The 16,117-nt window shown below is 43.8% G+C and overlaps 1 protein-coding gene across 6 annotated transcripts in view; it reads right to left on the bottom strand.

Moving 5' to 3' along the window:
- Positions 1-16,117, bottom strand: part of usp32 (ubiquitin specific peptidase 32) — an 81,476-nt gene that overhangs the window by 23,411 nt on the left and 41,948 nt on the right. For 4 of the 6 annotated variants that reach the window (XM_079674319.1, XM_079674320.1, XM_079674324.1 and 1 more), the window contains exons 9-14: positions 12,954-13,016; positions 11,830-11,913; positions 11,665-11,726; positions 11,463-11,565; positions 2,855-3,071; positions 2,042-2,220 (exon numbers count right to left, since the gene is read on the bottom strand). In XM_079674319.1, the coding sequence (XP_079530445.1) occupies positions 2,042-2,220; positions 2,855-3,071; positions 11,463-11,565; positions 11,665-11,726; positions 11,830-11,913; positions 12,954-13,016 (708 nt within the window). The remainder of the gene's footprint in view (positions 1-2,041; positions 2,221-2,854; positions 3,072-11,462; positions 11,566-11,664; positions 11,727-11,829; positions 11,914-12,953; positions 13,017-16,117) is intronic. The other 2 variants (XM_079674321.1, XM_079674322.1) reach the window with 1 other exon arrangement.

Raw genomic sequence — 16,117 nt, 5'->3', positions numbered from 1 at the left:
TACACATGCTTATTGCACAGCTAGCTAGCATTAGCTATATTTACCTTGTTTAGTCTTAGCAGTCCTATGTTTTCATCTGTGTATGTTACTCTTGCATGTATGAGATCATTAAGTGCCTTGTAACTTCTGTTTTATAGTTTCACTCCGTTTGAATGTCAGTGGACTGGAAATAAGTCAATAAAGGAGCATGGCTGCTCATTCCCTAGCTCTCAAAAGAGTTTGGCTGGCTGTTTAATCTATGTTCACACTGAGACAGTACAACACATAGAAAGAACAGTACACCTATTGTGTAAGTACATACAAGAAGGTCACACAGTATGATCACAAATACATCAAATCTGTTGAAAATCTGTTTTTATTAAAAAAGTAAAGGCTGCATGTGTGTTCTCAGCCTTGAAGAAACTTGACATGTTTTGGTATATGTCTGAACCATACGTCTGAACCTCTCTTTAGTGGTTCATCAATAACACAGATATTTTTCAACGTGAGCCTACTTTGTTCATGTGCTGTTGAGGTTCATTTCAGTAGGTGTGTGCTATAATGTATTTACAAAGTGTGAAGAGGAGGCAACTTTAGAATAGGGAACCTGTTCAGGTCAATTAGAGTCAAATTACTAGCTTATTGGTTACGAACAAGACTTCACTTTAAAATAGGGAACATATTCTTAGATAGAAATACCTAATTAGAGTCAAACTACTAGCTTATTGGTTATGACCAAGACTTCACTTTAGAATAGAGAACATTTTCTTAGATATAAATACCTCATTTTGAGTTATTTAGACACAATTAACACTTATAGTTTCATGTCTTGTTACATAAGAATAGATCATATTTGTTAAGTGTTATTATGGGAGAATTACTATTCTTCTGGTACTACTGCCTTATTAGGCCCATATTGAGCAGAGCATATTAAGACCCAAACTCATGTACAACAACTTCCTTACTTGCAATAAATAAGCACTAATTAGAGGGTTATTGAGGAAAGACTCAACTAATGGCTTATTACTTGTAGAATACGGTCATGTAGAATAAGGCATTAATAAGTGTTTTATAATGACTAATACAGAGCCAATATACTGCTAATATGCATGTTAATTAACAACTAGTTGATGGTTAATTTGTGTACCTTAATATAAAGTGTTACCACTTTTTTATTCATTCATTATTTCAAGAGAATTAGCTAGCCATAAGTTGTTGTTGTTTTTCTTTCTATTACTGCATTTTTTAATTAACTACATAAAAATACAGTAACTAGTGAGCTTTATAGATATTGTAGATGTTTTTCAAACTTTAAACAGAACCTCAACCATGTTTTCACTCTTCAAGCTCAGCTAGGCTAATGGCTAACTGTGTTGTTTTTTCGTACTACTGGTATAACACACAGAAACTGGGGAGTTTAAAGTAATGTGACTTGCTTTTTACCCATGTTTTTACTCTTTAAGCTGAGCTAGGCTAACTATATTCTGACAAACTCTGCAGTTGATTTCTTGTCTCACTCTCAGAAATAAACATAACAAATGTATTTCCCAATGAGAAACTATTCCGTTAAATAATGTTTGGGATACTTTAATTTGTATTTTTAACATAGAGTGCATTGTACCTACATTGTAGGGCTGTTCGATTTGGAAAGATTATTGCAATTATTTGGACTGATATTGCAATTGCGATACCATTTACTATATCATTTGCTATATTTGAGAGAAGGATCATTTTTGAAACATTATTCACATTATAATGTTTATACATATTTTAATGATCATGGTGTGTCTTTTTCTGTACAGTATCTGTACCCAAACAAGTATTTGTTATAAGTCTGTAAAATACCGTTTGAAATCCAGGACTTTGCAGGACCACAACAAATAATTTAGAATGATATTTTCACATATTTAGCATTTACTTATTGATTATTGCGAATAGGATAACATTTTGATTAATCCTGCAGCCCTATTCATAACTACACTTTTACTTTCTTCTTCAAATAAATATCCAAGCATCAATCCATCTCCTGCTTTCACCCACACATCCACACACACATCCTTGCCTTCATGGGGTCGGTGTTGACCAGAGGCTGGTTGTCGATGGCTCCGGGTCTCTGTGCTATCAGCTGGGAGGGAAGGTGGCCATTGGCTCCAGAGAAACACTGATTGTTGTTGTCCGACACGTTGTGCTGACGGGCGAAGCAGCTCTCTGTCGCAGAGGGAGTGACCTGGGGGCTCAGGGCTGCTTGCACACAAGGGGGGAGAGCATACATGTACTGTAATGTTTCACTGTAATAGCGTTATCTCCATGGCAACAATTAGATTCAGTACAGCAACAGTGAGTAGATAGTCATCAATTGACTGCTCTGAGATTCTCTTTTAATTTGGGGAGAATGCTTGGAAAGAAGCATTTTGTAATGTATACCTGAATCAAATCAGTTTATTTAACGGCTTAATGGAATACTTAATTGTGATTGCTCAATTTAGATTTTCATTTTTTTCTGGTAGTAGAACGTTGCTAAGGACGCTCTGATCAAGGGACTTTGTGCAGTCATATCAATCCACAGAAAGAAGTCTGGTCAAATGAATTCCAGCTGTGGCCAAAAAAACATTAGTTTTAGAAAATTCATATTTATATTTCTGAAGTTTAAATTGGATTCATGATGTCTTAACTTTCCCAATTAAAGAAAACAAGATACTAAGAAAACAGCACAAAAGAAGGAAATAGGTCAAAGACACAGGGAGCTGGAGGACAGAGAAATCAGTAGAAGAAGAGAGACAGGAAGTAAACACTAATGGGAACAGGAGAAGAAAACAGACAGGAAGTAAACACTATAGGGAACTTGGTATGATTTTTTTCCTAAGTGCTGACTGACCGATCTCAGTGGCCTCCGAGGAGCTGGACACAGCGTCAAGTGACCTCTCCTCCGTGGGGCTGATGGGGCCGAAGGTTCCCAGTCCTACCAGTCTGTCCAGTGGGGGGGGCACTATGGTGGCCGTGGCCATCGGAGTCCGCAGTGAGCTCAGGATGGACGGCTGCTCCACCACGATGCCTTTATGCTCCTGGACAGGGAGACAACAGCAGGGACTGCCCTGTCATTGTTGAAAGTGATATCTGTGATTAATTTGCAGATGGCTTCAGTGACAGTCACTGCTACTGTCCCAGTGGGATGGTGTTGTGCGAGATGCTGTAATAACCCGGTCTCATTAACTGATATTTATATTAAACAAAACTGTAACACAAACGGGGTAAGTAAAATGTGATACTTAGAGAAATCTGTAAAGAGGGAGCACACTATTTTACTGTGGTGGAAAGTAACTGTTTACTCAAGTATTGTACTTAGGTACTTTTTTTGACTTACTTGTACTTCACTCATTTCTATTTTGTGTTTTTACTACACTACATGTATTGCATATTTAACATTTATTTTTTTACATTTAAATAGTCTTTTTTGGTATTATGCAGTACTACTTTTATTCTTAGTATTTTAAAAAGTAACACACTTGCTAAACTTTGACAAACTACAACAATAAAATCATGAGATGTATTTGTTGATGATAAAAACAGAATAATGCTGTTGTAGAATAATGCGGAAAGAGCCATTCTGCATAACAAGCACTTTTTTGGTTGATTCGTTTTACTTATTTTAAAAAGCGTGTCAGGTTCTGTACTTAAGTAACCTTTTCAATTAAAGACTTTTACTTGAAATAATGTATTTTGAGATCATAGTATTTCTACTTTTACTAAAGTAAAGGATCTGAGCACTCCTTCCACCTCTATACTAGGAACTATTTGGAGGGTGCATTTAGAGTACCCAAGATATAGAAATAAATTATAATTTTTTAAATAACCTTTATTTCCTTTAATTACAAGCTATAGTAACCAGGATAGATGAATACAAAAAAAAATATATATATATTTGTTTTAATACTTTTAATTTAGAAGCAACATGGAGTGTGGATTTACAGTACTCAGGTTAATATTATAATTTTGTTCGGTAGCAAAGCCTCAGAGCTCCCCTTAAGAAGAGGGATACCAGCCTATGGCTCCCCACTGTGTTGTTGAGCTGATTATAGCAGCCACATACACCCTGACGGTAGCGGGACACCGGCCGTCGTCCAGGAGGGACTGCAGGAACTCAAGGATAGTAGGCACGAGCAATGTACTGGGTCCTCATTTCGCCCTTGGCACCAGTCAGAAAACAGTTTCCACCTGTTTTCTTACTGCCTACGAGTAGATGGTGCCCTTGCATTGAGAATAGTCCTCCTGACAGGCATTATGCAGTCGCTCAGCAGCGGGTCGGGACCTCCAGTGGCCAGACCCACAGCTGGAGGCGACAGGGGTCGGGGTGCCACATCCGACCCTCCAGCTGAGACAAGAGGTCCTTCCTGTTGGGGAGACGCCAAGGCGTCCCGCAGCAGGGACAACCAAGTCCTGGCTGGCCAGAAGGGGGCCACCAGAAGAAGCCTGTGGCCCTGATGAAGCACTCTGACGAGTGTTAGTAGAATCAGAGGAAGGGGAGGATAGACATAGAGGAGACACCTTGGCCATGAATGAGCCAGAGCGTCCTGACCCAAAGGGCTGGTCTACTCTGTCAAGGAGAACCATAGGGGGCAGTGGGTCGACATCTTCGAGGCAAAGAGATCTACCTCTGCCCTGCCGAAGAGACCCCAGATGCTGGTCAACACCTGTGAATGAAGCCGCCACTCCCACGGTGGAAGCTTGTGACAGGAGAGGAAGTCTGCGACTTCGTTCTGTTCTCCGGGCAGATACATTGACCGTAGGCGGGCCAGGCAAGGAGCTGCCCAGGTCAGGAGAGTCTGGGACGCCTCGAGCAAGTGTGCAGATTTGGTGCCCCCCTGGTGGTTTATGTGATACATTGTTGTAGTGTTGTCCGAGTGTGTGTGTGTGTCTGTGTGTGTCTGTGTGTGTGTGTGTGTGTGTGTGTGTGTGTGTGTGTGTGTGTGTGTGTGTGTGTGTGTGTGTGTGTGTGTGTGTGTGTGTGTGTGTGTGTGTGTGTGTGTGTGCGAACAAACACATGCCTCCCCCTCAGGTATGGCAGGAAGTGCCTGAGTGCTAGGTGCACAGCTCGTAGCTCTAGCACGTTGATGTGTTCTGTGCAGTCCTGAACAGACCACTGCCCACAAGCTGTCCTGTTCTGCCACACCGCACCCCACCCCGAGAGGCTGGCATCCGTCGTAATGGTCTCTCTGCGGAAAGGGACGGAGCCCATGGCCACGCCCCTCGACATATACGACCTCTCCCTCCATGGGGATAGAGTGGAGAGGCACTGTTGTGACACCCTGATTTTTCAGTGCCTGTGCCACCTGGGGTCCAAGTGGAGGCCGTTCAGCCATCTCTGCTGGGGGCGCAGTGACAACAAGCAGCTGTCAGCTTGCCCAAGAGGCGGAGAAAGAGAATATATGCCAGAGACCTGCCCCTTCGGAATAGGGGAAGAAGCTGGAGGATGTCGTCCAGGCGCTGAGCAGATGGACAGGCCTGCATAGTGACTGTGTCCAGAGCCACACCAATGAAGGTTAGGCTCTGAGAGGGGTTCAGACAACTCTTCTCCATGTTTACCCTGAGGCCTAGCCGGGCGACATGAGTGAGAAGGAGAGCCGTGTCCTGGGTTGACTGCAACCTGGATGGTGCACAGATCAACCAGTCGTCTAAGCATGGCAGAATCTTCATACCCTGAGACTGCAGGGGCGAGAGGGCTGCCGCAACACGCCTGGTGAACACCCTTGGGGAGAGGGAGAGTCCGAATGGGAGCACCCTGAACTGGAAATGACGGCCTCTGAAGGCAAAACGAAGAAACTGCCTGTGATGAGGCACAATAAGCACATGAAAATAAGCGTCCTTCATGTCGACGGACGTGAACCATTCCCCCCTGGCAACGGTACGAAGAACGTCCGCTGTGCTCAGCATATGGAAAGGTGAAATCTTTAGGAACTTTTTGAGTCCCCTCAGATCGAGGATTGGGCGTAGTCCACCGCCTTTCTTGCTTACCAGGAAGTATGTTGAGTAGAAGCCCCCGGCTGTGAGATGGGGTCCACCGGCTCGATTGCACCCTTGGCAAGGAAGACTGACAGCTCCTGGTTTAGGGCTACTTATTTTGCCGGGTCGCTTATGGTGGTCATTTTGACCCGGCTGAAGGCTGGGGGCCGGCGTCGTAACTGAAGCTTGTACCCTTGGGTTAAGGTGGAAACCACTCAGGGGTCTGAAGTTTGAGCTACCCAGTAGTCGAGCTGCTGCTGGGAGAAATAACCGACAGCCGGCTCTAGACCCTCAGTACCTTGCCCCCCGGCCTCTGGAGGCTCTGGGGGGGCGACGGTTAGGCACCGGATGCTGAGGCTGCCTTGGGGGCGAGTTAGCAGGACTAGGCCTGTCGCGATAATCGATAAATTGACTTATCGTACAATAAATAAAAATGGACTCGATAACTTTTCTGAGCTCGATAAATTGCCGTTTACATGCGTGTTTGTTTACATAAGGATGTGACCAGCATTTTAGCTAGGAGCGCTGTGGCTGCCAGACGAGCTGTGGCTGCCGTCCATGCGCGCTGTAAGGGGCGGGGCTGACACACAGCCAGGTCAGGACACTGTGTGCACGTACAGCAGCGTAGCAGGCAAATTAATAATATAGCGACAAGCGGGAGACAACGTGTGACTTACTCGCGGGGAATTTAAAATGAAATGGAATTGGTTACAAAACCTACACATCTCGATTCTCCGGTGTGGCAGTATTTTGGATTCAAGCCAAATCAACGAGGCCAACCTACGGACTTGAATGAGCCGGGCGGTGTGTCGCATTTGTTTAAAAAAGGTAGCGACAAAAGCAGGCAATACCACGCATTTTAAACTACACCTAAAACACAACCACTCCATTCCGTTTTCCCAGCTGGTAGCAAACACGGCAGCTGGAGATGGAGAGCCCCCACCTTCCCGACAGTTTACAATCAAAGATGCATTTGCCTGGCAATGCAAACATGTTGGTGTTCCTTGCTCGAAAACTTCGAAAAACAGATTTGGATATGGCCTGTTGAGGCATCTGGGCCTTTGTATGGACAGTGGACTGTACACATGACTGTTGTTTTAAGGAGATTTTTTTTGCTTGTGAGACAATGTGTGCTCATATTGATTTATTTATATATATATTTATATATATTTATCTATCCATCTATATAGAGATGGATAGATAGATGGATTGAGAGCTCTGTATTCCAGCCTGAGTCTATTTAATTTATTGTTTTGGTTGTGTGTGATTTAATTAATTTATTATAATTTAATTAATTTGTTTTATTTATTATATATCATTTATATATTTTAATATTATTTCATATTTCATTTGCAATGTTGAATGTTCAATAAAAAGTTCTGTTTGAAAGGATGTACTATAATTATTATGATATATTATCAGTATGTCAGTGGTCTAAAATGGTCTTACAATGGTGCCGACAATATTATCGTTTATCGCAATAATTTCCAGGAACATTTATCGTCCAACAAAATTATTTATCGTGACAGGCCTAAGCAGGACCACGCTGGTAGTGGGCCGGCCCCCTCGTGGGACGCTGAGGCCCATGGTGGGCACTGGGGTGAGCCGGTGGATGGGAGCGGCCTCGGGAGGCAGACACGGAACCTTGTCTAGGCCTACCGGGGGGGGCATGTCTCTGTGAAGAGCTGAGAACTGTTGCCTGGTCTGACTAGCTTGGACAGTCCGTTCGAGCACTTGTACAGCAGCTGAACCGAACAGCTCCCCCGGCTCCACTGGGACAGCACGGAGAGTCCTCCTACATGCCTCTGACAAGGGTGACTGTGCCAGCCAAAGCCGGCGACGAGTCTGGACGAGAGTGGACATCAGGCGCCCAAGCTCTCTAGACATCAGAGCGAACGCTTGTAATGAGGCGTCACTGAGGCTGGAAGAGGAAGCGCTGAGAGCATCCTGCTACAGGGAAGCTGAGAGGGAGAGCATGAGGTGAGAGAGGGAATTGCCTCACGGCCCATGCGTGCCGCTGTATCGCAAGCCTTAGTGAGCAGTAGGGTTGCCAGAAACTGACCATGATCAAAATCGATTATTCGGCAGCCCTTTCGAATAATAATCGATTCAAAAGGAATTTCGTTGTTTGTTTCATTTAAGTGCCTTTGGACTTGTAAGTTTGAAGTAGTTCCACGAGGAGGAACTCTTTTTACCTGCCGCTTTGTTCATCTTTAGTCGCACGTGTGAGGGAGAGGGGGGGTGGGGGCGGGGTCGGTGTGTAGCGTGCTGCAGCAGCAGTCTGCTCTGCACGCAGGCTTCCTCCAAGTTTACAGTAAAACAAACTGGTGGTGTGACCAATGGCCATTTACAATTATTAATACTATTACTATTATTAGCATTAGTCTATATTTTGGTTGAAACTAAGCCAGAAAAAAAAAAAAAACATAAATAATAATAAAAAAATATATAAATAAAATCGATTTTTAAAAATAATATTCAATTATGGAGACTGTAACGAATATTTGAATAATCGAATAATCACTGGCATCCCTAGTGAGCAGGTCATCAGTAACCCGACATTGGGGTCGAGGGCACCTGGCCTCCGACCTTAGAGCTTCGTCAGGGGAAACTATGAGGGAGGCAGTGGTAGGCTCAACTGCCCGCATGTGGTCAAGGCCGAATCTTGCCGCATCCTGCATGGCTGCCAGGGCTCGGCCATCGGACGTAAGACGGGAAAGAGCCTTAGTGTCCCTCCAGCATGCATGTAACTCCCTCAGATACTCACAAGAGGGAGGAACGGTAAAGGTGGCGGGTGCCAGAGTGCGCCTGAAGAACGCACTGGCAGGTGCTGTTTCTGGCTGTCGTACATCCAGTTGCTGGCGAGCCAGTGCCATGCGAATGACGGCACCCATGGAGCCGTCATCTGCCCCCTCCGAGGATTCATGAGCTGAGGGACAGGAGCCAGGCCCAGAAGCATGGGATGGGCCCTACTGGTCATACTCATTAAAATTAGTGGCTGAAGCTGCCATCGAGACCACATCATCAGCTGGAACCATCCCAGCCATGGGTGGATTGGGTCCAGCGGTGTGCTCTGAACGGGCACCAGAATGGAGAGCCAGAAGGAGTGACTTCATCTGGGCTAGCTAGAGAGAGGCAAAGGTCATGGCCATCCTCTGGTTGAAGAGGAGCCATACAGGTGTTAAAGCCGTTAAACATAGCCACAGCACCAACGAAAACTCCACACTAATTGCTGCTGGCAGCTTAAAGACCCTGTGAAGTGTGCACCTGTGCATGATCTGTTATGCTAATACGTATAGTAATGACCAAAATTGTCCATTGGAACCCATATCAAAAGATGTTGGAATAGCAACGAATTTGACGAGTTTTTAATTTTCCGGGGAAATCTGCAGTCGACCTTCGCCTTCGTGGGCGTGGCTTGCGATCTACTGCGTGACGTCACGAGATGGACGCCGCCGCACTGTTTACATTCACCACCGTTCATTTTTTTCTCTTTTTCAAAGTCGAATTTCTCAACGTTTTTGAGCTAGTATTTTCCTGGAAAGTGTGTCGGAGTCGACTGGAAGTGATTGCCAATCGAGAAAACCTGACAATGGAGGCGACAGTGAAGAAAGAGGGATGAAAAACACAGGGGAAACGATGCATTGCCGCTGGCTGTAGTAATGTCAAGTCTGCCGAAGTGGCGATGTTTCTGTTCCCAAAAGATGAAGGTGAGCCTGGCTGGTGTCATTGTTTCGTAGATTCTTTGATTGATCATGATAAATAAAGGCCACTGGTCGATTCGGGAGAGAGAGAAAGAGAGACTGAGAGAGTTACAGGGTTGTTGTTAGCATCTGGTGCTAGCTCGGAGCTAACGGAGATTAGCTGTTTCAACATTAAGGAGAGGGAGAGTGCTCTCCTGTGGGACTGAGAGAGATAACGTCAGCTCAGGGAGGTAAACTGTAGCCTAAGTTATCTCAGTGGGTTTGGTCATCTATGTAAACAAATATTTCCATCTATGTAATATTAGTTGTATAAAATAGGTTAAGAAATCCTTCCAATGTTTTTTGATTATTGAAATATATGTTTCATATGAGTGTTGAGAGCTGTATCCATAAATCTCTTAATGTTGCCCTCAAAGTGCACCAGATTGATCACTTTCCTCATCTATCCTGTCCGAAAAGCTGTCCAAATCAATCATTTCTCTCACACTAGTATCACTTTCCAGAGTCTCCGCCATGTTTACAATCGCAACTGGGTACATCTTGTGACGTCACAGCCACTATCGTCTGCAACTTCCGTTAGGCTCAGACGGCAAAATTAATAATTCATTAATTCATTAATTATGAATTATTAAACATTATTTTAGCCATGAACAGGCACAATGATATGTAAGGAATGAAACTGCCATTTCATTTTGGTGCAAAAACATGCACTTCACTGGGCCTTTAAGTCAGTCTGAGCGAGAGCACTCAGCTGACTGTAAATAACCGGGCCAGGAAACAATATATGCAGTGAGAGGGGAGTGAGCACAATAGTAGTTAGCGTTAGCGCTCTGCTAACTGGGGTAAAAAATAAAGTCAGTTAACGGTGTATATGCCGTGAGAGGAGAGCAGGGATACTCTCTCCACTAGCGCAATAGCGAGTTAGCCTGAGCGAGAGCACTTGGCTAACTTGGGGACACAATTATCCATTAGCTTGAGAATAGATAGCACAATCAGAAAGAAATGGCAGCGATCTCACCGACTGACGTGCAGGAGCGTCCGCTCTTTACCGGTCCGGAGCTCCTGCGAGTCCGAGCGGTGAACACCGCGGTCCCCTCCTTCGGGAGGGGGACAGCTCGTCGCAGCCTTTGGAGGGCGAGCATTTTAGCCCGCAGCTCCGATCGAGACGATCACAAGGCTACAGGTAAAGAATTTTTTCAATATGCTAGCTTGGCTGCTACTCATAAAAGGAGTAACCTGTGCAGCGAGAAGATGAAAAAGGACTGAACTCGTTGACAACACCAGAACTTATGCCTTCCGGGGTCATACGAGGTCACACGTGACTTTGTTGATATAAATATTCGACCTGCGCATGCGCGAGACAGAAGATATTCAGTGCTAAGCACCGCCTCTGGTGGTCAGTAAGGATGAAATAGAACCCTTTTTAATGGTCACACATGCAGAACACATAGCACACACAGTGAAATGTGTCTGCATTTAACCGATTCCTAGTAACTGGAGTCTAGTACAGTGGGCAGCTATTGTACAGCGCCCAGGGAGCAATGGGAGTGGGGGGGTATCCAGTGCCTTGCTCAAGGGCACCACGACAGGGCAGGAGGTGAACCGGGACCTCTCCAAGTAGCAGTCCACCCTCCATATTTTAAGTCTGTGCGGGGACTTGAACCGGCACACAGTCCACAATCACAGTCCAAGCCCCTACTGACTGAGCCACTGCCGGACTTGTCCTGCCAGAGGGAAAAAATATGACTTGTGAATTCATAATGTCATCCAAAATTGACTTACATATTTAACGTAGTCCTTCCACTGCTGCCACCACAGCATGGAGATGAGGAACCAGTTCTGACTCTGCTGCAACCCATGTCTGCTCTCCCTCTCCAACCAGCCCCTACACACAGATAAACAGAGCGAAAAAAATGATGGTCCAACAGCTTATTCCTTAGAGTTATAAATAATAACAAAACAGACAAATAAGACAGGTATGTACCTTATGATCTGCCCCTCCTCCTCAGGACTGCCAGGCCTGAGCCCCAGCACTATGTGGCAGACCTGGAAGAAGAGAAATACACAAAGATGCAAAATCACATGGATCAATACATACTTTTACAACATTAAGTTGTAAAACCAGTGCACAGTGTGCTGATCCACTGACCTGGAAGAGCAGATTTAAGAACTCATTGGCCATAGCGCTCTTCACACTCCAGATCTGGTAGTCTTCTAGGGTCAGGTGACCCAGCTGGGGAAGAGTAAAAAAACACAGGTCAGCATTAAGGCAGCACAATTATTGAAATACTCCTTTATGAAATTGGCTTCCCACAGTTAAAGTAACATTATCTATTAGGATACTGAGGCTAAATATGCTCACTACACTCTTTGAAAACTACACTACATTCAAAATGATGGTATTGAGTTTCCTAAACTGAAAACCAGCCACCAGGGAGCGTAGAGATGTTATGGATTTAAATTAGGGGATCTGTCTGGCCAACATTAATTTTCTTTTTACTTTTTCTTGGCTGTTGCGGATGCAGAACTGAGTGTAAGAGTAATAAAGATCTGCTGTATATTATATAAGCCCAAATATATTAGTATTAAATATATGTATAAATATGCCCATATCTTTTGCTATATTTTTCGACCCCCCAATATTATTTTATTCTATTTACTTGTGGGAGATGCACGGTATAAAGTATTTAAGTAAGATTGTAGAGTTACAAACTGCTTCACAACAAAAAAACATACATTGTAAAGATGTAAACAGAGGGCAAACATAGAAAATACAGAGGACATTTATAATTTACAGCATCTATACAGTGAGGACAAGTCGGTAGAGAAGGGTTTAGAGTTGTCTGAGCCCAGTACAGACTCAACTAAAATAACAGAGAGATAGATAGATTATTTTTTAAATAAACCAAATGATCGCAATTTGAATTTTGGCTATAAAACATGCAGCCCATGTCATCACATTCAAATATAGACTGCTTTAAAACGTTAAAAGAAAATAAACAAATACATTTATTTTCTCTGGTGATTGAAGGTGAAATTAGCTTTGAGAGGCAGGTGACAAGTACAGTAATGTTGCCATGTCACATGGCAACATTACATTAGTAGACACACATGATGTGTGTCTACTGGGCACAGAAATCAGTATGTGTAGCTGGAGTATAATGGTGTTGACTTTCTCTGCAAAATAAGGTTATAAAATATTCTTAGCGGTGAAGGAATGACTTCCTGACAGCTGCATCAATGGTGCTTCTGTCACCCAGAGTTGTGTCTCACCTTGGTTGTGTCGTGCATCTTCAGGATGTCCTCGACTATGTCCGACACGCTACTGTGCAGCTCCTGCAAGGGGAGACAGAATATTTTAGCATGAAGTAGCAAACACAAAGCGGCATACTAAAAGAATGCTGTGGAAAAAGATCCTAACACCTCGGGGTGTAGAAATGTGGGATGAGTGTTACTGTATCTGTCTGTTCGCAATGCCATAAATACCATAACAATAGACTGTTTCAATTCCTGTAGCAACCACACTCTGTCCAGTCTATTTACACTGCTAAGAATTTAGTTTATATAAGCCTCCTGTAATGGCAATTTTTAATGTTCCAATGTCCTATATCCTATTGCCATTACTTCACAGGAGGGTTTGGAGTGATCCAGACGCAGACACAAACAGATGAATTTCCGGTCTTTTGCTGCAATTTAGAATTATGTTTATTTTGCTTTACATACCAAGGTTTAAGTATACTGTGTCAATAGTTGTGGTGAGTATCTGCCGGGCTGGTGACATCGGTATGCTCTCTTCCTCCTGTGTTCTTGTCCTCGTCCTCTCCTGTCACCTATGACCCCTTTTATACACCCGGTGCAGCTAAAAACCCCTCTTAGGTTGAAACAGTCGTGTTCCCATCCCATCCAGCGCTGAGAGAACCTGTGGGTTATATTTTCACCCAATTCCTAGCCTTTCCTTATAGGGCTCCTGCATTTATGTGTCAGTCACTTCTTCAGGTCTGTCACTTGGATTCAGCCGGTGCCCTGGTACCATAACAGCGAAATCGCAGATGAGCTGCTTGGTAACGTGTTTGTTGTTGGGCAAGCCGGGATTTTCTTGTCTGAATGGTAAGTCTAGTCAGTAGTGTCCATCTGACATTTTTGCAGAGTGATTCATAATGTTCAAGAATGGTTTATCTTTTCTGGGCATTTCCTCGCTGTTTTTTTTACTCGGGTTGGTATTGTGTTGGATGACTTGTAGATCCTCTTTGTTTACAATGGATACTGGATGTATAGCAGCAGGGCAGCCATTCTTATCCCTGATGATGTTGTTTCTTCTCAGTGGACCATCGATGACCCACCCCAGTAGGGTCCTTACAGCGTATGGTCCATCTCCCAGGCTGTTGACACGCCCAGCTGTCTTCATTTTCCGCAGCTCGCCGGTGTACCAAGGGGCTGAGCGCAAGAAGGTGACCATCCTGGTTTTGAGGGGGGCGTGCAGATCAAGGAGACTGTTAAGGGACTGGTTGTAATATGCCACTGACTAATTTACTGATGAGAAGTTGGCGGAAGAAAGATGCTGGAAGTCCAGGGTCATGGTTGATGGTTGATGTTCCCCAGGTTCCTAAGGAACTTCTTCAGGAAGTGGAAGGTTCACCAAAGCCTCATGATTTTCCTTTGCTTCATCACAGAACTTAATCAATGCAACCAGTTTTAACTGTATTTCTTTTTGCATTGTCCTTTGAATTCATAAGCTCTTTCAGTCTTTCCGATTAACTTCTTAGCTTGTTTGCATTTCAAGTTTCTTGCTTTTTCACAGTTTACAATAAACAATTCCCATCTCTTGGCCATGCGTTGGGTAATCCTTTTTTCCATTACAGATCCCATTCCAACAGCGCCATCTTGTGACGTAACATCAGAATTGACAGGCATAATGTTCACTGTTTCGTTTTCTAATTGTCCGTTTGCCGACAGCGCGCTGTTTCAAACAGCTGACATTATTGCAGCTAGGCTTGGGCGGTATGACGGTATTACGGTATACCAGGGTATTTCGAAATACCGTCGGTATGATTTTCAATACCGTGACGTCACAGACTGTGCGCCAAATCATAGATGCGTTTCATTCTATTACACTGACACGGAGTTTTGACAGGGACGACATTGGTTGTAATGCACAGCACGCGCCAGCAGAGGGCAGGGGAGGGCAGTCCGTCTTTCCCGCTCTCAGAGCTCAGCACAGAGCTGAGCTGAGCAAGATGGCGGCAGCATTTGCCGGTGTCGGTACCAGATGTGTTCGGGGTACCATATGTGTTCGGGGTCCGTCTCTTACCAGTGACGTCACGACGTCACGACGTAATGACGTCACGCATTGTGATTGGCTGTACGGTAATTTACCCACGCCGTCTAGAGTATAGAGGGGTTTTTTGATCATTACATTACATTGTATTTAGCTGACGCTTAAGTGCATTCGACCAACAAGATAAAAACTTGAAGAAATACAATAAAACTTGAAGAAAAACAAAGACGAATGAGGAGAAGAACAAGAGAAATCGAAGGTAAGAAGTATAAAACGTAATATGGTAGGTAATATGTAATATGTTCAGTGCCGTTGGTACGTTAGTTCAAACAGTAACAACGGACTATTTTTCTTAGCGTATGCATGTCAATTTAAATCAATACATACAACTATTTCACATGTACAATATTTTCTTAGCCCTAATACTTAATACTACTTATTTCGTTTTGATTGTTATATTTGATTATATTATATATTATCAATAAATTATATATTATATATCAATATGATATACTTTTCTATATAATAGATTATCAAAAAAAGTATTTATTAAGTAAGGGATAATGTGCAGCAATCACAATCAAGTCCACAATCGAATCCATAAAGACAAAGTAAATCTGTTTACAGTTGTTTCATATGGATGTTGAGAGGTATCCATATATCTCTTCATTTTGCTCTCAAAGTGCACCAGATTGATGCATTTAACTTCAATATTTAAAAAAAATCACTCCAAAGGGAGTGCTTGTTCTTCCTTCTGTCTGTCTGAATCTGTGTATTCTCATGTTCCGATTAACCCAGCCAAATTTTTCTTCTTTTGTGTCTTGATGTGATCTTGAGTCAAGGCTGATCCTCTTGCTGTGGTCCCGCATCCTGGATCCTCTATCCTGAGTTCTGGATTAAGTCGTGGACTTCGGGTCGTGGCTGAACCTGTCTCTGCGGTCCTGCCTGGGTCTCGTCGTGCTGCCTCCCTGAAGGCTCCCACAGGATTGTTGACATCTTCGTGGATTCATCCTATTATTATAGACGCATGCATTTCCTAACATTCGGTCTACCTATGTTGCAAATGTATTATCTCCTCGATTTACACACGGCATCTATTGCACGTCTGTCCGTCCTGGGAGAGGGATCCCTCTTCTGTTGCTCTCCCCGAGGTTTCTCCCAT

This window comes from Notothenia rossii, assembly GCF_949606895.1.
Source record: "Notothenia rossii genome assembly, chromosome: 4".
NCBI lineage: Eukaryota > Metazoa > Chordata > Actinopteri > Perciformes > Nototheniidae > Notothenia > Notothenia rossii.
The sequence above is the reverse complement of the archived record's forward strand: the minus strand, read 5'-3'. Positions and strand labels throughout refer to the sequence as shown.